Source organism: Podarcis gaigeae (assembly GCF_964106915.1).
Source record: "Podarcis gaigeae genome assembly, chromosome: 2".
In the NCBI taxonomy this organism is placed as follows: domain Eukaryota; kingdom Metazoa; phylum Chordata; class Lepidosauria; order Squamata; family Lacertidae; genus Podarcis; species Podarcis gaigeae.
This window is the reverse complement of record NC_139679.1, coordinates 72067585-72094107: the sequence shown is the minus strand read 5'-3', so window position 1 is coordinate 72094107 and position 26523 is coordinate 72067585. Positions and strand designations below refer to the sequence as shown.

Sequence of the window (26523 nt, the reverse complement as noted above, 5' to 3'; positions counted from 1 at the left end):
GGAAATTTGTACCTAAGCTACAGGCTTCCTTTGCTTTTAGTGGATAGTTACCTATAGATGCTACCCTGACCAGAGTCATACTCTTTCATTTTTGAGGCAGCACTTTGTATTTTGCACACTGTATGAAATACAGTGCTGTATTCCCCTTGTTTATAATGCAATTTCATGCTACATGCAACTTGAAAGTACAATGAAAAGTTCAAGTATCTTAAGTCATGTGTAGTGTATTGTCTTTTATATCACATCACTATAATTAGCTGCAAGCGCACAGGAAGTAGACACACTCATGCAAGGCGACAGTCATATGCACACAGAATTTGCTTTGCCTATTAGAGATCTTTTCTGCTATCTTTTAAGGTTTTTGTGAGTATGGTAAGTCGGAGAGCTTTTCTATTGACTTAAAACTAAAACATAACCCCCAGGTCTGGATCTTGATACTCTCCAAGACACATTCCAGATACAGAACTTTTAACAAAACATTAATTGCCAGAAACTGTGTGATGGTGACAAAAGGCATGGGGACAAGTCGGCGTTGCCAAGCCAAGTGTAGAAACAAAGGCAGCCAGCTATCTGAGACTTACAAGGTCTCCATCACTCGCACCACCACATCTCCTTTCCCACCGCTGGTCCTCCACCTCCTGCAGTACATAACATTCCCTGTCAACTCCCTCTTTCTTCTCTTCCCTTTAATGGGCTCTGTCTAATTTCCCCCTTACCAGTGCTATCCCCAGCAAGGTGATCACTTCAGCCCTGCAACCAGCATCAATTCAGTGATACAGCACAGAGAGAACACTATTTTCTAACCACTTATATTTGAAAGACAGAATTCAAACAAATCAGTAGCATAAACAGATTTGTCCCTACCCACCAGAGGTTAAACATAGGATGGGAGAGGAAGGTGGGAGAAGGAGGTGCCAATCCAGTTCTGCAAGATTTAAGCCACTCTCACGGACAACCATAATAGCAGCACACAGTTAGCTCACTTGGAAATTCTCAGCAAAAGAAAAATGCATTAAGTTAAAAAGTCATCATAAAGTAGTCTGAAAAAAATCACAGGATGAAAAGGTTTTACTACAAGTTGGCTCATGTGTTGCTCTTCATTGAGCATGCAAGCAGAAGCAGTACAAGGACAAAAAGGCTAATGTAGATCAGACTCATAAGAGGCATCCTCCTCCCTGTGAGGTCAATTAATTAATTCAATGCAGTATCCTTCACAGGCGATCATTGTCGCATGCCAACTAGCCCTGAAGATTTACAGACAGTCATCCCAACACCTGTCTCCTCCTCGGCATGGAAGATCCACATGCAGCACTGCAGTCCCTTCCTAGGAAGCTCATATGTGACTTGCTGCCAACTTCTCAGCACACATAGCAGCTTGGGTTCACTGAACTGTCAATCTGCTGTCTGTACTGCCAGCTATGGTGCTTGACTCTAAAAAAATCTAAGGAAACTCCACAAGCTGCAAGGCCAGTTATCTCCAGATGGAGAGAGACACTGAAGTGCAATGCACTACATGTGTGATTGACGTAGGCTGCTAGCCCAGGGGCTTCTCAGAACCTATTCCAGAAAAAAGTGTTGCTCATTATCGTGGCTAGGATCCCAAGAAAATCTGCTGCTGGAAATAGCATTCTTGGAAAGATAGAGTGGCCACTCTAGCAAACCTGAAATTAAAACAGAACCTCCAGGTCTGGATCTTGGTGCCCTCAAGAGACACATTCTGGATGCAGAACTTTTATCAAGCCATTAATTGCCAGAAAACATAACACAAGGAAGACCACAACTATGCTATAACACTGATTTAACATAGTGTCTGTGCCTTACCTTTGAAAGTGAGCTGCACTCTTGGAGTAGCAAAGAGGTAATCCTTGGAGTAGGATGGCCACCAGCCTACAATTAGTAAGGTTGCCCAAAGCAAAAAGCCAACGAGGGGCATAGTGGGAAGAGGTGTGAATCCAAAATCCAGGAAGAATTCTTAGGGAATCTGTAAGAGATGGGAAAGTGAAGACAGAAACATTATTTCCCAGAACAGGTTATGAGACAGGAAATGAACTAAAATTCTCTGGTTAAAAGTCATTCTATTATTCTGCTCAACTCCACCCTTGGGAGGAGAACTTTGCAGGTTTAACAATTCACCAGTCTGTCCTTCAGAAGGCTAGCCCATTTCCCCAGTGCACAGTCTTTGTCAATCAACTTAATTGCAATTCTGAAATTAAGATTAGGTGAGAGAACATCTAATTTTGGAGTGGAGAGAAGAATACTGTTGCAGCAGTGAATACTGTAAGACCCAATCAAAATGGGCTCATAATATATTGTGCCTCCCCCATACCCAATATATAGTGCAAGATGGCTATACTAGATCCAAAACGCAAAACTATGGCTGTGATTACCTATGTCAAGTTATATTACTCATTGTGAGAGAAAATAGTGAGAGAATCAGCCCCGCCCTATGACTAAGAGCTAAACTTTGGGGGTTCCTGGAGCACACAGGAACCTGAGCTTCAACTTTCTTGTTCTGCATTCCTTTAACATTATGGTTTTAGCTGGCCCTACATTGAGGATACTCTGGCACATGTCACACTTCAGAGCATCTTCTACATAATTATTTGGATTAACTTTGCCTCTGTGTGTGTTTTGTGAACTTTTCATTTTAGGTTTCATGGAGCCTCTAGCCCTGAACCATTCTTAGCCTTTGATAAATATTTTTTGTCTTCAAGGTAACAGATAAAGAAAACAACAACTGCAGCACATACAATAAAGAACTCATATATATTTGGAATGGAAAATTCTCCCTTCCTCTTCTGCCCACCTCTTCTCTTGAATGAAGGGGGGGGGGGGAATCCAGACACTGCTAGCGTCTGGTTCCCAGAGGCATTTGTTACAGCAACTTTCTGTATTTAAATGCATAGAGAATAATTAATTACATAACACAAAGAATCCATCAATAACATTATCAGTATTTATGATTTAAGTAAGATTAATGTAAGCTTTTTGGGTTAGTTGCGGTACTCTTATGCACACTTTGACCGTGTGTGCCTTTTCACTGACTGAACTCTTAACCAGGGTCACTGTCTTTACCACCAGAACATCAGCGTTTCACAGTGTGGCTGGAGCAGTCTCCAGAAAGAATAAATACCAGACCGTATGAGCCCAACTACAATTAACAAGCTCACATGCTGCTCTCATTTGGTAAAGTAAACAAGGTTTGATTGAGGGGCAGTAATCAAGTCTTCTCCTCTCAGGAATGAAAAGAGTCCTTATAGGCCTATCCTATGGCAGTCAGAGCCAGCAGCCCACCCACTGGGGGCTTCTCCACCCCCACAAGAGTGCCCCTTCCCTACAGAGAGAAAGAGAGGAGGATGGGGCTGCAGTCTTTATGATGTACTACCTCTGTACCCTCCTGCTGAGCACAGAAATGCAGTGAACCAGGGGGGGAGAGGACTTGTATGGTGCATTCTCCACTTTCTAGTCAGGAGAAATCTGGACTTAATTATTTAAAACACACACGAAGACAAAGTGCATTTTTCTTAATAGTAGATTTTTTTAAAAAAAAGTTTGTGTGTACCACCAGCTGGGTTCCACTGGGCCTCTGAGATTTGACAGACTTGCCTAAATAGAGTGCCAGGGGCCCCGTGAAACTGGCTAGCCAGAAATCAGATGGTACAGTGTGTATGTGAAATTTGCAATATTACCTTTATTCATCACAAAGTGTAAGTTACATACAGGTTTCTCCACTTCAGCTGACACCCCGCCCCCAAAATACACATACCACTTTCTAATATACAATGCACCTTTGCTGAGTCCCTCTGCATATGAACCAAAGATAGCTTCCTGGCCCCCCGTTTCTCTGGAGGAACTGTCTTTTATACCACTGGATAATGTCTATTCAGTCACACGATACAGCAACTGAACAGTTTTGATTTGTCTGCTTTCTGCACTTTCAGTTGGTGTATGCTTACAAAAGCAGTTACTCTAGGGCATGGGTAGGTAAACTAAGGCCCGGGGACTGGATCCGGTCCAAACGCCTTCTAAATCCGGCCTGCGGACGGTCCGGGAATTAGCGTGTTTTTACACGAGTAGAATGTGTCCTTTTATTTAAAATGCATCTCTGGGTTATTTGTGGGGCCTGCCTGGTGTTTTTACATGAGTAGAATGTGTGCTTTTATTTAAAATGCATCTCTGGGTTATTTGTGGGGCATAGGAATTTGCTTGTTGAGGGACAGTGGACTGGCCCCCTGCTGAAAAAGTTTGCTGACCCCTGCTCTAGGACAACTGCAAACCATTCCTGCACCGTTTTAGCATACTTAACTATATTCAGAGTAAATTAACACTTCACAAGAATTAGTTCACTGTTTGTTACACCAGAGAAATGGACAAAGCACATACAGAGCCCTAGATTGGCAATCAGAAGAACTGTTTCATCAGTGGAACTGCAGGCTTTTGGTGCAAACTACTTTCCCCAGAAGTCAATGTTAAAAGCTCTCATTAATTTTAATACAACGATATATATATATATTTAATGTCATTGAGAGGCATCCAGCTGGAAGACTTATTGTGTTGGGGAGCTGAATAAATATAGGGCAAATCGCAGGAGTTGGCAGTCTACAGAGATGGAACAGGTGGAAAAGGCTAACAAGCAGAATAGAACAACAGAAATACTGTAATATTGAGTGCAAAAGCTCCAACACACTATGCCATAGTGACTATGATGATAAGGTCTAGTCCATGCTCTCTTGGTGGTGTACTGTAGTTGAAGGGCATCCCTACATGCACATGGGTTAGTACTCATGAATGAACCACTCAGAATGTGCTTCCAGTCGTTGCAACAAACATCTGTTGGCTCTACCATCTCTTTTGGGCAACTGCATAGTGTTATCACAGGCAAGAGTTCAAATGACTACTAGGCATGGTTATATTCTACCTCCAGTTCTGGAAGCAGTTTGTCTCTGATTACCAGCTACTGAGAATCTCAAATGGAGAGTTCCTTGTTGCATTCAAAAATAGATGGGCCTTTGATCTAATCCAGGGGGACTTTTCATATATTTTTAAATTTGGATCTTCTTCCCCTCCACCCAGACAGTAGGTAACATTTTGTTTTTCTGAGCAGCTGAACCTGTGAAGTTTGCAAGATCCCTTGGATTCAGTATGTGGAATTCAACCACAGCCCTTGGAGTGGTACTGGACCCCCCCCCAAAAAAAATCCCTTTATTCTTGTTCAGTAAGAAGGAACCTGTGCTTTCCCAGCTCTTAAAATGCTCATTTGAATGGATCACAAGGATTTGAGTCCTTATTCCCTTACCACATCAGGAATATGATGGTAAAAGGCATGCATCAAAGGTCTCCTTCTCTTGTTCTGTTTCTATTGTACCAAGAGTACATATGGATGCAGTTATAAAGCATGCTAAAATTATTCAAACAATGTGTGTACATGTGAGCAGGCAAAACCCCTTTAAATATTTAGAGTTTCTCGCTTGCAATCAAGGTAACTGAAAACCTCAAACCTAATGTACTGCATACACATTATTAGCACTTCACTTCAGCCAGTTTCTTAAGAAATTCTTAAGAACAATTTGCAGTAAAATGTACATACACATACCACAACTAGGGAAAGGAAAAACCGACCAAATGGCTCCCTATGGAAGCACTTCCCAGTGTGCTCCAAATTGATGAATGTTTGAGGTGGGGGGGGGTCAGGGAAGGTGGGGGCATAATTGCTACCAACACTGCCCCCTCTGGTTCGCTGGTGAGATGCAGGGAAGTGGTAGTTAATGACAGAAACAAACTTCAGGGATTTCACAGGAAAATCCTTGGAATCAGTCAAACAAATCCAGACTGGCTCTATGGACGTTTAGGGTAATTGATGGGCCCCCAGGAGAACACAGCTTTCTTCGGCTGTGGGCAATGCACCACAATTGCAGGAGTTAAAATTTCCCCAAGGGCAATATATCATAGCAATTTCCTTTGCACTAGGTAAATATTTGTATTATTTGCCTGTCTTTCCACACGCATTCACACTTCCCCTTTCGGAGATTCTTCACTCAGCGCACACATCAGTTCTTTTTGGAACCAGAATGTCTAAAATCCAAATTACCCTGTGAAATAAAAGCTACAATCGGCTGCATTTAAATCAAACCCCCGCCGGCCTTGGGAAATAGTTCTGGCAAATACCAATATTGCATTTGGATGGTGCTGTGCGTGCCATTGAGAGTGAGTGAGATGGCAAACAAAGGAAAAGAGCAGAGAAGGGGGGAGGGAGCGGGAGAATGTAAGAAAAAGAAAGCAGAAAGGAGAAACAGAAAGCTGGGAGAGAAAATCAAAGCGATCAGGAAAATACTGTACTGTTCTTGAGAAGTGTTCCCTGGCTCTAAAGTGTCAGTCTGTCTCCTGATGGAATGTGTCACTGTGCGGACTTTAGGGAAAAGATAGTGTGTCATGCTTGGAGACCAGCGGTCCTTTTGCATATGAAGCTCAGCCACTTTTCAGTCGCCATAAATAAAGAAGAGATTATTCTAGCCACTTCTGAGCAGAGATCATAATGGAAGGAAAGGAAGATTGGGGACCCCTTCTGCTGGATCCTAGTGCATCTGTTCAGGAAGAGAGGGGTCTCCGATCAGTTTCAGTTTATAAATGTCAGTGCATGCATCTGAGCCTCCTGAGAAAGGAGCTTAAAGAACAGGAAATGTTTGGAGAAAGGCAGAAAGAAGAAGAAAAAATCAGGAATACAACAGAAATTATTAATAACTCTATGACTAATGTGTGCATGCACACAACTGGACAATGATGCCAGCAAAAGCTTCCATATCTGCTTGTCAGGGCACAAGGCAAATAACTTTACCAAACTACACTAAGCTGCGACTCTCTGATCCCCCCTGTGGCACCATAGCCCAATTTCTGTGTCTGCCTGGGCCAGGCATAGGCAAACTCACCCCTCCAGATGTTTTTGGAACTACAACCATCATCCCTGACCACTGGTTTGGTTAGCTAGGGATGATGGGGGTTGTAGTCCCAAAACATCTGGAAGGCCGAGTTTGCCTATGCCTGCCCTGGACTATATGGAGACAGGCAGAATCCTCTTGGAATGTTTTATTCCTTCTAGCCCATTGTTGGGTTGGTATTCACAAGGAGCAGCAATCTAAGTACTTCCTCTTTTTCATGTTCACTTTCCCTTACCAAATTAATGTATAATTATGAGAATTGTAACAATTGTAGTAAACACAAAAGAGGGTCTATTAGACACCTATTCTTAAATTGCTGACTATAAAGCATGCAGACTTGTTTCATACTGAATCAGTCAATCAGTCCATTTAACCCAGTATTCGCTATTCTGACTGACAGCAGCTCTCCAAGTTCTCAGAAGGGGTCTTTCCTAGCCTTGTTAATTGAGATCATTTTAAGTCAGGGATGAGGAACCTGTGGCCCTTTAGTTGTTGTTGGATTCCAATTCCCATTAGTCCCAGCCAACATGACTGGTCACAGTCTCACAACATCTGAAGGGCTGAAGGTTTCTTATCCTTGCTTTAACCGGGGAACCAGACATCTTTGCCTACCATGAGTTTATTAAGAATGGGGATATGCTGCTGGATTACCGTAAATTGAGGACTAGTTAGGAGTGGAAAAGGGAGCAAATTTCTCTTTCTTGTCTCTTTTTGCCTACATTAACGGTATTTTTCTCACCCAATGTTAAATTATTCTCAACTGTACAAGGAAATAGTAAAAATGTGAGAATAGTCCACTAGTTTAAAGTCAGACACACATTCTTACCTGCTTACATATGCATGTAGTACTTTCTTACATTGCCAAGCTCATCATGAATGTGTTCTATGGCCTTTTAGGAGCAAGGCCACCTAGGTAATACATGTTTTTAGTTTTGTTTTTACGAGACCAATAAAAAGAGATTCACAATTAATAGGGGTTAAAATACTTGCTGATATATCTGGTTATATAAAAATCAAAATCTTATAAACTAGTTTGTGAATGTTATAGTATATAACTGTGCCTGTACTGCTCTACAAAAAGACCTCACTCACACAATTTGAAATGCAGGCCAAAATAATATCAAATTGCACGATTACAGCCATATGATTAATAGTATTCTGAGGGACCCTCACGTCTCAAAGTTACTGGTCAGCAAGATACCCTTGGCTGATCTGCAAATTTGACAACACAATCCATCTGTACATCTCTATTCCTGAAGACACGTGTAATTAAAAAAGCTAGACATACTGCAAAAACCAATTCTATAAGTTTAGTACCTTCTCCAACTGCAAATCCTTTCATAGACAAAATAGCACCACCTACCACAAGAGGGAGGTAGCAGCAGACTCAGGGAACCCCAATACAAAAAAAAAATTCTTTCCAGTAGCACCTTAAAGACCAACTAAGTTAGTTCTTGGTATGAGCTTTTCGTGTGCATGCATACTTCTTCAGATACACTGAAGAATAGTGTATCTGAAGATAGTGTATCTGAAGAAGTGTGCATGCACACAAAAGCTCATACCAAGAACTAACTTAATTGATCTTTAAGGTGCTACTGGAAAGAATTTTTTTTGTTTTGACTATGGCAGACCAACACGGCTACCTATCTGTAAGGGGAACCTCAATGTTTGCAGAAGTACAAAAACCCTTTGGGGAGGAAAAATCATAAAGGGGTAACTCAAAACAGTCTAGTGAGGACTGAGCATGCTGGATGACCACAAAATGTTGAACAAATATTGAAGGGGGAGGGAAGAGAGACAAGCAAGGTGGACGGAGTATCCTGGAATGTAAGACTGGCTGAAAAGGAGCACTCTACACTGCAACACTTTGTTGCAAACTCCACTTATCAGTATAACTCAGTATATTTTCTCTGACATAATTCAAATGCTTTTAGAATGTACACATAAAAAACAATAGCATTATAGGATGGCCTATCATTTAGTTTTGTTTCCTAAGTTATGTACTGGGAAGCAAAGTACATTCCATGACCATCTTGGCTTGTAGCTGTTTCTGGTCCTTGCATCTTCTATCTGACTAAACTTTCCTTGGAGACTGATTTATTCAAATGGCTGGTCCTCTAAGTGTTGTATCACAATAAGTTCCACAGGTTAACTGTACATTGTGCAGAAAAGTACTTCCGTTAAGTTCACATTCTGACACGTGACAGTAAAAAATTTGCTCAAGCATTTCTTTCCTTATTTTTGCCAGATGTGAATGTTGTTAACATAGGCTCTACTGCGTGAGAGAAATTGACAGTATAGTCAAACTGATGCAGGTTTTACATTTGCATTATAATAGAGCAATTTAAGAGTGCACCAATTTAAGCCTCCCAAGTGAAAATACCCTGAATGTTGTTTGTGCAAGACATAAAGCATAAGAGAACCAATTTTTCTTCAATTGCATGTTATCGCTTTTGTAGGTTTTGAATTGCAGACCCAAGGAAATGCAAAATACACACACATAACAACAACCCTTGCCCTCCACTTACCGGTAAGTCTTATTTGTCTTCCACCCAAACCACAGCGAGAAGAGAGGCTGCTCAAGACAAGGGCAGAGCCAGAAAGCAGACCTGCCTGGTTTCTCAAGTTTCCTTATTTGATTAGAGCTATACAGTTTAATTGATTTGATTGGCTGGATCAACAGATATATATATATACACACACACCTTTTGACTAAAAAGGTACCCTTGGTTATCTGGCAACAGACTGCTATGTATTGCTTTTCGTGACACCTGGCAAACACCATCTTTGAAAAAGATACTTCCACTCTTCTTACATGCAGGAGAGGATGCCTCTTTCGTGATAGTGCCTCCTAGGGCATATTCACCAGCTAAACACAAAGAACATAAACTGCCCTTTTTTCTTCAGAGCTGTTTTTCACAATATGCAAATTATGCCCATTTAATCAATTCACCAATCAACAGATAGCCTAAAAACTACTAAGCTGGGTGGGCAGTCCCGCTTTCCACAAGTTAAGCTTCAGAAAGCAACTCTGCTCTAGTCGTCCTGAAAGGTGGATATATAAAACCTACGCTTGCCCAGAATGCCCTTTCGCAGTACAAAAGCCGCCACACCACCCCCACCCGCACACATCTTCCACACGAGCTACTATCGCGTGCCAAGCACGAGAGGCCCGAGACTCACTCGCGACTTGTGAAAAGCGCTCCTCTTCTCGCACTTGCTGGCCCGGCGAAGGCGCGGGCGCTTGAAGCCGCGGGAAGTCATCGGCCCCCCAAAAATGAAGAGCGGAGCGTGTGTACCTTGGCTCCCTAGGAACGCGAGGGCCTCGAGCTCATTAATTAATTGCCCGCCAGTTGCGCGCTTTACGGGGGCACAAGAAGAAGCCGAGCGACGCTGAGGCGGACGCGAGGCTGGCAGAAGAGAGGGCCGAGCGAGTGAGTGAGCGAGGGAAGGAAGGAAGGAAGGAGGGGCAGGCCGGCCGGCCGGCCCACCAAACAACCTCGACGGCCGCCGCCTTCCAGTCTTCGCCCAGCGTTTTTACCTCAGGGAGAGTTGGCAGGAGCGGCGCGAGGCTCAGGGCCACGCCTACCGCCCTCCTAGCGGAGCTTCTGGTGCACCGAGAGGAGAGAAAAAGAAACCACCACGCGGCGGGAGGGGAGAGGGAGAAATAAAGGCGGGCCCGGGAGCGGAGCGCGCGCGTGAGCTTTCACCTCAGCAGTCCGTGCTGGGACGAGGGAGCGAGCGAGAGAGAGAGAGACCTTGGCTCGCAGACCGCTGGCGCGGCTGAGGAGCCCTTTTCCTCTCCCAGTCTGGAGCCAAGGAAAACGTTTCCTCCCTCAAGTTTATGCCCTGCTAACCTCTCCAGCCCTGTGGTACACTAAGCAAAACAAAAGACTTTTAACCGCATGTTCACACGCGAGGCTGAAATCGGTCTGGGTCAGCATAAAAAGCCTCGCCCCGGCCCCAGCGCACAGCCTTCGTTTCTCACCTGCTGTTTCTGTCCCACACGAACAATATTCCCACGGAGCACACAAATAAAAAGCAGTGAGTTGGGCTGGGGGGGCTCAATGGCGCGTTTATGCAGCCCGACCCTGCGGGGGTTACTCTTAAGTAAAACCTGGGGGGGGGGGGTTACAGATAGGTAGCCGTGTTGGTCTGCCATAGTCAAAACAAAAAAAATTCCTTCCAGTAGCACCTTAAAGACCAACTAAGTTAGTTCTTGGTATGAGCTTTCGTGTGCATGCACACTTCTTCAGATACACTGAAAGGGGGGGGTGTTCAGCGTGTGTCTTACTCCCAGGTAACTGTGCGCGTCACACGTGAAAACCGCCCAAGGCTCTCCTCTCTTCCTCTGCACCCATCCCACAGGCGCCGGCCGGACGACTGTGCTGGAGCGCCGCGTTAATCCTGCCCTGGGACAACAACGAAGGCAGTGGCAACTTTGAGCAGCCTAGGGATCCGGCCCCCGGCTGAGGCGGTGGACCCAGAATTAACGCTCGATTCACTAACCACCACTACAAATTCAACCAGTTTTGTAACATTTTTATACCAAAACGGCTGAACTTTAAAGCTTAAGATCCAGCCGGCTGGCTTGCACGGAAGTCGTTTTTAAACACGCGCAAACATACCAAGCAGGCTTCAAGCGCTTTGTGGAAGGCAAAGAGAGGGGGCCCGTGAAGACCGTCGGCTCCCATATCTCCTCTGGAGGAGGTTGGCGTCGCTTCTTCTCCAGGCGTCTCCCTGTTCTTGCTCTCGGCTCCGGGCCTTTAAACCTGCCCGGCTCCCGACCCGTCCTCGAGGGCTGCCAGGCCGAGAGCCGACGCGAAGGCAGGCAGAAGCGCCCTCTGGAAAGAGACTCGCGCCAGAGACTGGCAAGTCGCGAAGTCGGGAGCACCTTGGAGACCTCGCTCCCCGCAGACAACAGGGTTGTTATAAAGGGGGCTTTTGTGTAAGGGGGGGGGGAGCAGAAGCTCTAACCAGACCCGGGCATTTCTCCCTGGCGAAAGATAATTTCACCCGCATAAAAGCGGGCAGGGTTTTACATTTTTTCCCTTCCTGCCCCCACCAACTCCCACTTTTCCGGATTACTGCTCAACTTTCCCATCACAGTGATGGAAAAAAGGATTGGACCGACCGGCCGCTGTCACTTTCCGGATGCAGCGAGTGTGAAGGAGCCGCTTAAAGTTTGCTGCTTCCAACAGCTCCCCACCTCCGTCAGCTTTGATCATTAGCCTCCGCCCCCCCTTCTAACTGTACACACAATATCACCCCCTTCTACGCTCCATAGGTGCCAACTCCCTGGGGCCCTGAGCACCCATAAAATTCCCCACGAAGGGGCCTGGCACCCACAAATTTTGCATGCTGCATAGCACCCACGGCCCCAGGCACCCACGGTCGTGGGGCCAAGTTGGCACTCCTGCAACGCTCCCATCAACAGGGAGGAAGCAGAGCAGCGCAGCAACGGCTCGGAAAGTGAATCCTGCGCCCGCCGCCCCGTAGGGCAAACCGACCTTCTCTCCACCCGTCCATCTCGGCTCAATCTCTTCCATAGACGGGACGATGTGACACCTTTGCTAGAGCAGAGACCCAGAAGAGGTTGGCAGCTCTATTGACTCACTCTCTCCATTAATTCGGAGGCGCGTGGACAAACGGAAAGGGGGGGGGGGGGAATGAACTCGCGTTGCGCACACGGACGTACCTTTCTGGATGGAGGCAGAGCAGTTTAGACGGTTCCCCAGAAAGGTCGCGTCGCTGCTCGCCAGTAGGACCCGAGGACTTGCTCCCAGATCCAGAGAAAAAAAAAAGTGGGGAGGTGGGGTGGGGAATGGGAATGAGCGAAAACCCTATCTATTGACACCAAAGAGGCATTTTCTCACCAGCTGTCCTGGTAGCGGCGTCCCACCGCCATTCCCCTCTCTCTCTCTGGTCAAAGTAAGCGGGCGGCCGCCGCCGCTCCTCCAATGTGGTAGGCAGCACCTTCCGGAATCCTGGACTTGGAATTCAGGACTCGAGTGGATCTCTCCGCCAATCCATAGAGACGCTCGACCCACACCGGTTTCCAGAGGCAGCAGGCAAGCCGGATGGGACTCCCTTCGCACCCGCGGAGCGCAGCGGGCTCGACTTTTCGCGGCGCCTCTCGCCGCTTGTTCCGAGCGTAAATGCGCGGCTGTGCGCCCGCCCGCCCCCCGTCCGCACTCTCTCGGTCCTTAAGTTCTCATTGCAGGCCCGGAGAGCAAGAGGCAGGAGGAGGAGGGAAGAAAGAAAAAGAAATAATAATAATGAAAGTGGCCTCCTGCCCGCCGGCTTGGCAAAAAAGAAAATAAAGAAAATAAACCACCACCCTCCCCCTCCACACACACACACGCTCGAAATCCGCTTCTCTCACATTGAGCACCCAGACCCTATTCAGTCAATTGGCTTCTACCGCCTTTCATTTGCATAGCCCCGCCTCCCCGTCCCCACCTCCCCGGGCAGGGAAGCGGGGGCCGGACCCGCCGCCGTTCTCTCCTCCCCACCGCCACCTCTTTTTCCACCTGTGCTACCCCGCCCCTCCCTCCCTCTTCTCCTCCACCCCCCCCCCTCCAGCCTCGCCGCCCCGCTCGGCTGGGCTTGGCAGGGCAGAGACGGGCGAGGGAGCGAGCGAGCTGCGGGATTCCTGCGCTCTCTCCGGGTATCCGGCGAGTCCGGCTCGTGCGACTGTTGACTTTCTCTCCTCCCTCCGGCTAAGGCTGAGTTTCGGCAAGTCCCCCCGCGGCTTCTCTATTCCATCAACGGAAAGAGAATGGGGGGGGGGGGAGAGCCTTATCCGAAACAAGACTGATCACCCCCCCCCCCAATTTCGTGTATACATACACCTCTTTCCACCTAACTCTGTGCTTTTGTGGACGGGGATTCCCCTCCCCCCCTCCCCACACTTTAAAAACCCCGAGAGAGGCAGACGAAACAGGCGCGGGGGGGGGGGGAGGAATGGGAAAGACAAATAAATAAATAAACCGACTCCTTTGTCTCTCTTTCTCTCTCTCTGGCTGAGTTATTCGGTGGATTGCAAGGGAGTGTCTCGCATCCCGGGGGTGGAGGGCTGATGGGGGCGAGAGACAGAAGGGTGGGGTGGTGGTGGGGTTAGAGTGAGAGAAGGAGAGGGGAAAGCAAGAGAAGAAAGAAGATCGGGGTGAGGGTGAATTGAATGGTGGGGAGCGAGCGGGCTGCGGTGGGGAGAGGTGGAGAGGGGCATTGCTTTGTAATGTTGCAAAATCCAACCAGACAGATCCTTCAACAAATATCCTGCAACAAAGAAAACTCGGGCGTAACTGACAGCGGGAGAGAGTGTTATCTCTCTCCCCCACCCCGCCCCACGTCTTCCCATCCCAGCGCCTTAGTCGTTTCAGCAGCTTAGGCAAACCAGGTTAACCCTTTGGTGGATGGGATTAGGTCTTAGGTCTGTGGGTGGAGGGAGGTATTGGGGTCGTGGGGCAGCGGGGCTGAGGTTAAGATGCAGAAAGTGTAGAAATGCTGCAGAGAGATCCCATTTCAAGTAGAGACACCCTAACACTCTGTTCTGCATCAGATGAAAGTGTGAGCAGGTTCAAGCCTAGATCAATACCCCATTCTCAGTTAAGGTTTGCTCCACCTTTGAGTCAAAATAGTGGAAAACATGTCTGTATGGGGGTGGAGTTTTATGTATTTAAAGTATATAAAGATCAATAAGGACTGGCTTCACCGAAAGGAGATCCCTCTTTCCCAGGTCTGGATGTATATCCTAGTGAGTGAAGGGGCTGTTGTGCCCTTTAAAAAGACGGAAAAATATTCAACAGAATGATTTACAAATGTATAGGTATATGCTTATTGCTTTGTGCACATACTGAAGGCTGTTTAGCAATTTACATTTTTCCCTCCTACACAGAGGTAATCTGCACACTGCACATGTTGGCTTTCTGACCTGTGCGCTCCTGGCAAAACAGATACTTGCATTCCATTTAGAAGTGCCAGCATACACATCCTCCCTACACTGGAGAGATTACTTCTATAGGGGGGGGAATATATGAATTCCCCTAAGAGTGAGCAAGTTTTGATGAGGTTCGGTATAGCTATGAGAGTCAGGAAACCTGACATTCATCACTCTAAGGACATACAATGATTGACCAGCCAAAAGTTCTGCACTGAAATCCAAATGACAGGTTCTGGCCTAAGGCTAAGCAAGGAAGAATGCATAATTCCTCTGCCGCCTCCACCTAGCCCCCCCCCCCCCAATCCCTTGTGTCTTTCACATTTATGTATAATTCATGAATGCATCTTTGGCACAAGGTATCTTCTTCTGTTGCACACGGGGAAAGCAAAAGCCAGAGTAACTTTTAGCAGCTGCTCTGTTTAGGGCTCTGTTAAGCAGCTGGAACATCACGCCACCAAAAAAACCCTTAAAATATAGTATCCTTATTGCCTTCAAAGCAATTGGGATGCATCCCTGAATCAAGAACGTCTCAGGTAACTTATGTTTATAATCAGGAGGAATACTATCACTTCTCACTGCAGTCAAATGCTGTTTCAGATCTTCATAAAGTAAGCCTCTAGTGCCGTGACCAGATGGAAAACTTGGCTAAGTTGTTTGGCTAGGTGGTCTCAATATTTTTAGGAAACTGACCCTGTACCTAATGGAATCAGCATGGTAGGATTTGTTTAAAAATGTGTGCAAATCAAAATACTTGTGATTTTCTACACAAGCAGTAGATTTAATAAAAAGCAGTAGATTTAAAAGGTTAAGTGACTGACATTGCAACCTCACAACAGTTACAGAAAACAAATACTGGGCCACTTCAAAATTTGATTATCACCCCTGACTTGCACAAATGATGATAAACCGTGTAGACAACAATGTGTGACTGGCAGTACAGGTCTTTTTCACTTTGGGTATGCTGTGTGTGAGTTAGCTATTGCTCATCAGACAATTCCAAACTCCAAACCCCCAAACTCACACTCTCATATCACTATTTATTTTTTGCAGGATGGTCAGCTGTTCAAAGAACGTCTAGTTCATGAAACACCTGACTTTTAACTGATCAATTAATTGGTCTGGAAACCAAGCCTTATGAAGAATGGTTGAAGAAGTTAGGTGAGTTTACCCTAGAAAAGAGAAGAACAAGGGCTCTTCTCTACACTTTCGTATGTCAAATGATTGCTAGGCACGGGCCTGAGATGTTTTTCTTTTGTCCCACCACTTTCCCCAAGGTAAACCCGCAGGTTATTGCTGAATTGGAACGTCAGTTGGGTTTTCAAATACCGTATCTTCAAAAATCTAAGGGGCTGTCACATGGAAGATGCAGCAAGCTTGCTTTCTGCTGCTCCAGAGGGCAGGACCTGAACCAATGGATTCAAATTCCAAGAAAGGAGATTCCAACTAAACATCAGGAAAAACTTTCTGATTGTAAGAGCTGTTTGACAGTGGAACTGGCTACCTTCGAAGGTTGTGGCCTCTGCTTGAATGGAGGTTTTTAAACAGAGGTAAGTTGGCCACCTGTCAGTAAATTTTAGGCTTAACTGGGCTCACCTTTTAGTTTTTTAAAAATTATTAGGCATTTCTATTAATTGTACATTTCAGTCTTAGTTATAACAATTTCCAGAGGTTATAACAACGATGCTAGTCGTTGTTGCAAAACCAACAAAAACTTTTGCTGCACCTTAAAGGCTGACACATGTTATTACAGCATAAGCTTCCATGGGCTAGAGTCCACTGTACAATTTGTAGCCACAAGAACAAAGAATGCAGGAAGAGACCTAATGCTTTCCAGCTGTATTCTTCTTTATGATTTGGCCCCACCAACAGAATTGTTCTTTCTTCGAGGACTTCTTGTTGGCTTCAACCCCCTGAAATCCTTTCCTTCCATTTGGGAACTAAGGATGTAACTCTATACCCACTCACCTAGGTGTAAGCCCCACTGAACTCAATGGGACTCAATACTGTGTAGGCATGTATGGGATTGTGCCGTGAGAGGTGTTCCTGATATATGTTGTGTTTGTTTCGAAACACAAATGCACAAACACATGTTTCAAGGTGCACACAGACATCACATAGGATGAACTTCTTATTTTGCAGCAAAAAAATTGCTTATCTTTCCAAACAGCTTTAGAGCTTTTGCAAAACACTTATCTAATATTTGCCGTATAATAGACACACATAAAGCTCTTCCTAAGTGTACAGCCTTCTCGAGATACAAGCTTGCACAGACACGCTTCAAAAATAATCCTTAAAGCATAAACTTCGATATCGCCAAAAGTTGTCTTTTATCAAATGAGATCACTGGTACATCTAGCTCAATAATGTCTCTACACTCAATTGCAGCAGCTCCTCTTTCCCAGGGATTGAACCTGGAATCTTTTGCATACAAGATATGTAAATGTGTGCTCTAGTCTGAGCTGCAGCTCTTTTCCTATTTTTGTTGTTGCATATTTTTAAATTTACTGGCCATAGTTTTAGGCACAGACGATGATATGAAGCTGCCTTATTCGAGGTCAGACCAGTGGTCCATCTAGCTCAATATTGTCTGCACTGACTGATTGGGACTTTCCAGGAGTTAAAAAAGGGTTCCCTCCCCTGGTCCTACCTGGAGATGTCAGGGGCTGAACCTGAGATGTACAGCATGAAAAGCAGGTGCTCCACCACTGAGCTGCAATCCTCCTCCTTCTATGGTCTTTCACCTTATGTCGTTGTGGATATTTGCCTTTATTTGATAATGTTCAGGTGTTTGATTTACGGTATATTATGCTAAGGACTGTTGTTTCATTCAACTATTCTGATAACCCTTCGGGGTTGAAGAGCAGGATATATATGTGTCATATGAATATTCTGAAAACTTGTAATGCATAAAATGGGCAAACATTTTCTAAACAGCATTATTCACGTTGAATAATTTCCATCCTGTACAAATCAAAAGCTTAAAGATCTTGGCACCACATTTATCATGACATTTCATAGGCCAGTGCCTACTTCATCAGAAGTGATTCCCTAGGTGGATAAGATAAGCATACCCTGAATTTGATTTGATTCTATATTATTTTGGGCTCAACTATCCCTTGCACTACTTGATCATTTAGCCTGACTAGGAAAAACATGCCAGCAAAACAATTGTATCTTTTTATCTTCTCTGTCTTCAGGGCATACTGAGGTGACCATACATCTGATAAAGTGGGCTGACCCATAAAAGCTTATGTTACAATACATATTTTTAGCTTCTACAGTGCTGCAATATTCTTTGTTGCAACAAATTAACATGCTCAACCCTCTGGAATCCAAAATAATTTTTGCAGTCATGTCACATACATAGGATAGCATTTTCTAATATGACTTTTTTCCCGTAGGTGAGAATATACTAGCCTTTCAGCAAGAACATAGTTCCTTTAAATTAAAAGCAATGTCTTTCACTCTAAATCCCAGTGGGAATTTCAAGTAAACATTGGAAGATTATGGGCATACTATATAAAATACAAGTAGTTTTGCTGTGCACATGTAAAACATTGCCCATATAAATTGATTCTATGCATTAGCAGCAAGTCCCTTAGAGTTCCAAGAGTGCATAAGATTGTAGTTGTTTAGCACAATCCCAAGTCTCAGTGGGATATACTTACCTAGGAAGTCCACTTACGTTTACAGAAGTATTAGTAAGATTCCAGTGTGGCATAGCCTATGTGTTGGGTTGTTAATACCAAAATAGTTTGTTTCCGATGCATATCATCACAAAAGTTTTCTGTGTGCAGCTTTTTGCTTTGAGAAGTTTGGAATAAAGACCCCATTGAAGTTTAGAGAACTATGAAACAAACTTTTCAATGGCAATGATTTATGAAGTATCAGGGAAGCAACCAGAGAAATAGCCGCATAGTACCTCTTGGGTACGTGCCAGTGGCTACCAGGATGGTTATTCACATGAAAGAGTGCCATCTATTGGCTCCCAACACTATTTCTTGTTATCTTTTCCACAGCTGTCCTGTTGTGGCACAGACCAGCTCTCAGTTAGGTTTCAAAACTTGGGTTGGGAAGGGGAAGGGAAGGATTAGGCAGCATTACAAGAACGTCTTCTTAAATACTGCAGCACCAAAGCTCTGCCCCAGTCTATCTTGCACCTTCTTTGTGCCTTCATTAGTATGTTCACTGTGTCTCTAGAACAGATAACGGTTGGGGGAAATATATATATATAAGTTCTAGGGAAGGGCAATGAAAAGCTTCGGTGACATGACAAGATTCCATAGAAGGAGAGATTAAAAATGCGAGGGCTAGGAAACAGGCAGCAGGAAGGATGAGAGAAGAATACCAAGTAAGAAGTGAGATAAGGAAGGCCAATCAGACATTCCAGTTTACCTTCCCCATAGCAGAAGTATTCAAAGGTGTCCCGGCAGGTGTCCATTCATGTTTTACCAATGATGAGAAGGAGGAGGTGGAAGGAATAATAATGAGCACAGTCATGCATGTGCCGAATGCCGCAGAATACAGTGTGGTGATGCGTAAGGACCAAGAAACCTGAGCCCTTGGGGTCTGGCTGCTCCAAAGACAGAAGGCTAAGAATTTACATGATCAGTTTACATGAGGATGAGGATGGATGGCAATCTGTTTTGCTTTACCATGCTTCTTACGTACCAATAGCATACAGGTGCTTTCTTAGGCAACATATGAAAACTATGTTCTCCATTTCAAAAAGAAACAGCTATTTTAGCAGATACTAACAGGAGCATGTACAAAAAAAACCCTGAATGTATTGTTGCAATGCATATAATTTGTGCATGGGATGCTTTAAAAATAAGAATGGCTAAGACCTGGGGCTTGTCGACACTGGAGTTTAATGTGGTTTTGAAGCTGCTTCAGTCTTGTGGAAGAAGCAGCTTTTCACATGAGTGACTCCTAATTCTTGACTTGGAGTAGCACACTTTAAAAAGCCTGCACTTTTGTGAAAATATGGTATATTTTATTATTTTTAAAATTTCTATACCGCTTTATATTATTTGTGTTGTTTTTTTGTTTTGTTTGTTTTTTAAAGGGGTTATTTTGTTCTTAAGGGGAGGGGTCAGGGCTGCTGGGGAATGGGCCCCAGCCCACAAAATGGCTGGGATATGCTTCACAGGGGGGAATGCACTGGGACAACCGATCTCAGTGATCACGGGTAGGAGGAGGAGTTACGCTAAGACCAGACCATGTCATTACAGAGGAGGCAGGTTTAGTCGTTGTCTGAGGACTATCCCTGCCTCTGGGTCTGGTCCTGACCGGATGAATACTAGAATCAGCAAGGGATACCCACATGACCTGAAAGTGTTGCTGTGCAATGCCAGGTCAATGATTCATAAGACCACTGCCATCCATGACTTGATCATGGATGGAGGACTTGACCTGGCATGTGTAACAGAGACTTGGTTGGATGAAGCAGATGGGCCTGTCCTTGCCGCTGCTTGTCCACCAGGTTTCTCTTACGCACAGCAACCCAGGTCATGTGGGCGGGGAGGGGGGGTTGCAGTGATTTTTAGGAAGTCATTAGTTTGCACCAGGCGTCCTATTGGGAAGACCCAGTTTTCTGAGTGCATGTTCTGGAAGTTGGGCAATAGGGGCAGTACAGGATTCCTTTTGGTGTACCGACCTCCCCGCTGCACCAAGGATTCCCTGCCCGAGCTGCTTCAGGTCGTGGCGGATGTTCTCCTGGAGACACCTAGCTTGGTCGTCCTAGGGGATTTTAACATCCATGCCGACACGACCTTACAAGGGGCCGCTCGGGACTTCGTGGAAAGCATGGCCTCCATGGGGCTGTCCCTGAATAAGTCTGGCCCAACCCATAGCCGCGGACATGCCTTGGACCTGGTGTTTACCTCTACGGATGTTGGTGATCTGACACTAAGTAAAAGCGAAACGAAAGAAGTGCCATGGTCAGACCACTTCCTGGTGCAACTGGACTTCTCTGCGACCCATCCCCTCTGCAGGGAGGTGGGACCGATTCGGATGGTCCGCCCCCGCCACTTAATGGATCCAAATGGTTTCCAGAGAGTGGTTGGGGATGCTTTATCCCATGTTGATGGCCTTTCAGCAGATTCCCTGGTGGCCCGCTGGAATGTGGAGTTAACCAGGGCTATTGACTGTTTGGCTCCGAAGCGCCCTCTCCGATTGCATGAAGCCCGGAGAGCTCCGTGGTTTTCCACGGATCTGAGGGCAATGAAACAATCGTTGAGACGGCTAGAGCGCCGGTGGCGGATAACTCATTCTGAATCTGACCGGACACGGGTTAGAGCTCAACGTCGAGCCTACCAAGTGGCGATAGCGACGGCGAAGAAGACTTTCTTCACCGCCTCTATTGCATCTGCAGAAAACAGCAGCAGGAGACTCTTTCAGGTGGTTCGCAATTTAGCGGAACCACCTGTAACATCGGGGCCCAGTACGGGCCACATGTTCTCCTGCAATGATTTTGCAAATTTTTTTGCAGATAAAATCGCTCAGATTCGGGAAGAAGTAGACTCCACCGTGGGAGCAGGGCCGGGGCAGGAGAGTGCTAGAGTCCTGTCTGGTCAAGTTGTGTGGGATCAATTTCAATCTGTTACCTCCGAGGATGTGGACAGGCTGCTTGGACGAGTGAAGCCAACCACCTGTCTCCTGGATCCTTGCCCATCCTGGCTTATAAAAGCTAGCCGGGAAGGACTGGGCGATGGGCTTCGTGGGGTGGTGAATGCTTCCCTCCGTGAGGGAGCCTTCCCAGACCAGCTGAAAGAGGCGGTTATTAAACCGCTTCTTAAAAAACCATCTTTAGATGCGGCCACGATGGCCAATTATCGCCCAGTCTCAAACCTTCCATTCTTGGGCAAGGTGATTGAGCGAGTGGTTGCTGAACAACTCCAGGCACGCCTGGAAGAAGCGGACCATTTGGATCCCTTCCAGTCGGGATTCAGGCCTCATCATGGGACTGAAACTGCCTTGGTCGCACTGGTTGATGATCTCTGGCGGGCTAGGGACAAAGGTGAGAGCTGTTTCCTAGTTCTGCTGGATCTCTCAGCGGCGTTTGATACCATCGACCATGACATCCTTCTGGACCGTCTTGAGGGGCTGGGAGCTGGGGGCACTGTCATACAGTGGTTCCGCTCCTTCCTCCTGGGCCGTGTTCAGAAAGTGGTGGTGGGGGATGAGTGTTCAGACCCCTGGCCGCTCACTTGTGGGGTGCCTCAGGGTTCTGTCCTCTCCCCCATGCTTTTCAACATCTACATGCAGCCGCTGGGAGGGATCATCAGGAGGTTTGGGCTGGGTGTTCATCAGTATGCAGATGATACCCAGCTCTACCTCTCTTTTAAATCAGAACCAGTGAAGGCGGTAAAGGTCCTGTGTGAGTGTCTGGAAGCGGTTGGGGGATGGATGGCGGCTAACAGATTGAGGTTGAATCCTGACAAGACAGAAGTACTGTTTTTGGGGGACAGGAGGCGGGCAGGTGTGGAGGATTCCCTGGTCCTGAATGGGGTAACTGTGCCCCTGAAGGACCAGGTGCGCAGCCTGGGAGTCATTTTGGACTCACAGCTGTCCATGGAGGCACAGGTCAAATCTGTATCCAGGGCAGCTGTTTACCAGCTCCATCTGGTACGTAGGCTGAGACCCTATCTGCCTGCGGACTGTCTCGCCAGAGTGGTACATGCTCTGGTTATCTCCCGCTTGGACTACTGCAATGCGCTCTACGTGGGGCTACCTTTGAAGGTGACCCGGAAACTACAACTAATCCAGAATGCGGCAGCTAGACTGGTGACTGGGAGCGGCCGCCGAGACCATATAACACCGGTCTTGAAAGACCTACATTGGCTCCCAGTACGTTTCCGAGCACAATTCAAAGTGTTGGTGCTGACCTTTAAAGCCCTAAATGGCCTCGGTCCAGTATATCTGAAGGAGCGTCTCCTCCCCCATCGTTCTGCCCGGACACTGAGGTCCAGCTCCGAGGGCCTTCTGGTGGTTCCCTCACTGCGAGAGGCCAAGTTGCAGGGAACCAGGCAGAGGGCCTTCTCGGTGGTGGCGCCCGCCCTGTGGAATGCCCTCCCATCGGATGTCAAGGCGATGGACAACTACCTGACATTCAGAAGACATCTGAAGGCAGCCCTGTTCAGGGAAGTTTTTAATATGTGACATTTTAGTGTATTTTTTATCTCTGTTGGAAGCCGCCCAGAGTGGCTGGGGAAACCCAGCCAGATGGGCGGGGTACAAATAATAAATTATTATTATTATTATTATTATATTTTAAATAAAATCCTCAAAGCGGTGTACAGCATATTAAATAAATAAATCAATAAAACAATAGCTGGGAAATGTTCCACCGGCCTCATGAGAAGCCTCTTCAGTAGGGCTGGTGAGTGTGGGCCTCGCCCCCTAGGCCAGGTGGAAAGGGCCTTGCAGGGAGCAGCCTTCATGCCTCATAGGCGGATGATGTATTTTGATGATGATTATGATGATAGTTTTTAAAGGTCGACATGTACAGGTAAACAAATACATATATGCATGTCCACAAAGGACCTGAGATTTCCTGGCTTGCAGCAGCAGACATGTTTAAAAATTATTATTTCTTACTCCTCTTTTGTGCAAATCTGGTATATTGAAAAGCATGTATTTAGGTTTCTAGATCTTATGGTGGAGATGATACACAGCATGGATACATCTCATCAAGCACTGCTCACCAGTTTGAGCAGCAGTAGTTCACACACAAACACACGCATCAGCCTCCATGTATTGCATGATGAAGCAAAGGAATGCTCTTTCAGTTTCACTTCACTTTATACAGTATCACCAGCACACTGCCCTATTACGAAATGGACCCATACAATAGGTAGAGATGAAGCTAGATGGTTTAGGACTAGTCTGGATATTCAGAGCAGCTCAGGCTTAGGAAGCCACTTAAAATAGTACGCTGGCTTAACTGATGCTTAAATCCTTCAAATAGTTTGAGCTCATTCCATGCTGCAAGGCATTAAACTGTCTTACATTTAAAACTGCCCAAGAGACCAGCTCAAGAGCTTAAACTTCCAGCCCAACTCTGTTGAGGCTTCAAGGCATTATGGTAGTTTAAGAGTTAATGACAGCAGCTCCCCTTAAATTTCTTATGAGATTAGGCTGCGATGAGTCAAGCTATGTGCCACACATTATTGCGCAGGTTCCTTTCTGGGATCCAGTTCTTTTGTTAGCATTGAGCTTCTGATTCCAAAAATAGTGAGAAAGAGTCCCCTGCCTTTCCACCTTTGCACCATTGTAAAGTCACCCTCTTCTTTCATCTACATCTCCCTGGCTGCCAAGCAAGCCCATTATATCCTGTCCCAGTTCACTAATGAGATGAATCGGTCCCTGTCCCTTTTCTTTCAAGCTCTTGAGTTTACAGAACTGAAGAGTTTGTCCACCCCCTTGTCCTCTTCTGTTTCCTTTCTCTGCCTTACTTTCCAAAGTTTGCACAGATACCAGAGCTGTGCTGGAGATAAGGTAGGTTGAGGGGCATTCTTTGTGGCGTGGGTGGGCGTTTGTGTGCACGTGTGAGTGAGTTAATGTGGTGGTGGGGAACCTACATGCATCCAGCTGTATGGTTGCATCAAGTATATGCCCTTCCCTACTTAAGACTATAAGGAAAGCTTGCTAAGTCAGGCCAATGCACCTTCTACTCCATCCTGTTCTCACAGTGGCCAACAGCACAACAGCACTCTACCCACCTACAGTTCCCAACAGACTCTGGTTTTAGAAACAGTGTACCAGTTCCTGGGGAGGCTGAGTAGGAGGGTACTATTGTGCTCATGTCCTGCTTGTGGTCTTCCCATCACACCTGGGTGGCCGATGGGAGAACAGGATGCTGGAGTAGATGCGCCTTTCAGGCTCTTCTTATGACTTGGTCATGCGGAGACAATGGGGCTTGTGCTTGCCTGGCTGCTTTCCCTGCCCATCATGGATGGGGCTTTAGTCTGAACTTGGCTAAGAGAGCCTGCAGCCTCTAGGGATGTATGACTTGCTGACTGGGTGCGTTTGATGCCTTAAAAATGCCATAATCTACAGAGGAACACCAGAGTGAAGAAAGCCTAGCATCTTCTTCTGTTCCACCTCTAGTGCTAATAAAAGAATAGCCCATCCCACAGGGGTTCAATGCAAGGTCTTTTTTTTGCAGATGGAGATAGATTCCCCCCCTTCCTTATCCAGTCTTCTCGCCTTATTTTTGTGCCTGCTTGAGCCATATGCCCATGTAACGGCATCTTTGGTACTAGGAAATGTCAAACGGAAAAGGCATTAGAGAGGAGGCTGTTTTAGAGCGAACACATTCCTGTGGGAGATTCTCTCATGTTGTTCAAGAGACTTGTATGAGATATTATATTGCTTTTCTGCATTATTTTCGAAGACCTCCTCACGGTAGGATTTCTGAGCACAGGTATAACTATAAGCATGAGAGCCAGTGTGGTATAGTGGATACAGAGAGAGCTGAACTCTGGAATGACCTAGCTTCAAAGCCCTGCCCAGCTATTTTATTTATTTACTTAATGAATGAATAAAATGTATATACTGCTTGCTTGCTTGCAAAAAAAAAAAAAAAGCCCCCTACGAGGGTTGCAACAATCTAACATAAAACATCAAAATTATTGATGTGAACAGGTATTAAATATATTCAAAAGCTGATTAAAACCAACAGCAGCCAAGTAGAGCAGCTTTGGATCAGTCACTATATATTCCCATGCAGAATCAGTCTGTGGATTAAATGAGGAAAAGCCCCATGTCTGACATCCTTTAGGGAAGGGCAAGAATCAAACCTATTAAACTGTACAGGACTGGCAACAGGGAGCACAAATGGGACTGCCTGCAACAAAATGTTGTATTATGGAATGGTCCATGTTCAGTATTCCAACCACTCCACTCCATTCCCTGCTCCGTTTTCCATTCTCAGCCTCCGCCACTCCCCTGCCGCCAGTCAGTATTCCGTGACTGCTATACACACTCAGTCCTTATTTAACTGTGATTATTGTTTGCTTTGTTTGTTTTGGTGAGGTCCCTCTGTTAGGGTTCCCTCGCCCCCAGTTTTTTTTTTTTTAAACTTCTGCTGCAAAGCTTGGGGTTCACCCAAGAGGCCTGTTCTTCTGGTTGGGTGCTGCTGCTGTGACTACATAGGGAATGGGGCACCCACAGTCTAAAGATTGGAAACAGAAGAAATTATGCACAAAGGAAGTGATCGCACACGCACGCACATGCACACAGAGGTTCCATGCTATTCTCAGTTTTATAGACAGTAAAATGATCTTTAAAATAACGTTATATTTTCTGCAAGGCCCTTATACAGCTTTTTTTTTTTTTTAAAAAAAAAACACCATTGTGTAATATGTGTAGAATGAAGAAGAAAGTGATATCAGGGGAGTGTAGTAATGAAGGGACTGGGAACAAGGCCAGGGATCTCTTTCATCAGCTGGTGCCTTTCCAGGGTTTTTCTTTGGGTGGTGGGGAGTGTTTCTTGCTGTTTGATGTTAGGCAGACAGCAACTGGAAGCAGTTCTACCTCCCACCAAGCATTGTTGTGGAATGCAAATGACACTAACAAACAAAGGGCTAAGTGTTCTTAAGCCTGTAGCACTGGAGACACAATGATAGCCTCCCCCACCCC

At 45.8% G+C, this 26523-nt stretch overlaps 1 protein-coding gene and 1 long non-coding RNA gene across 8 annotated transcripts in view; both read right to left on the bottom strand.

Annotated features, from left to right (window-relative positions):
• Positions 1–13445, bottom strand: part of SEMA3F (semaphorin 3F) — a 123758-nt gene extending 110313 nt beyond the window's left edge. Inside the window, exons 1-2 of one of the 7 annotated variants that reach the window (XM_083726539.1) lie at positions 12809–13445; positions 1822–1981 (exon numbers count right to left, since the gene is read on the bottom strand). In XM_083726539.1, the coding sequence (XP_083582665.1) occupies positions 1822–1933 (112 nt within the window). In that variant the 5' untranslated portion in view covers positions 1934–1981; positions 12809–13445. Of the gene's footprint in view, positions 1–1821; positions 1982–10115; positions 10366–10473; positions 10499–11560; positions 12095–12630; positions 12744–12808 lie in introns of those variants that run through there. The other 6 variants (XM_083726545.1, XM_083726541.1, XM_083726543.1 and 3 more) reach the window with 6 other exon arrangements.
• An 82-nt stretch (positions 13446–13527) lies between these two features.
• LOC310838865 overlaps positions 13528–26523 on the bottom strand; it is a 73398-nt gene continuing 60402 nt past the window's right edge. The window contains exon 6 of the long non-coding RNA XR_014561184.1: positions 13528–14559. This is a non-coding gene — a long non-coding RNA (uncharacterized lncRNA). The remainder of the gene's footprint in view (positions 14560–26523) is intronic.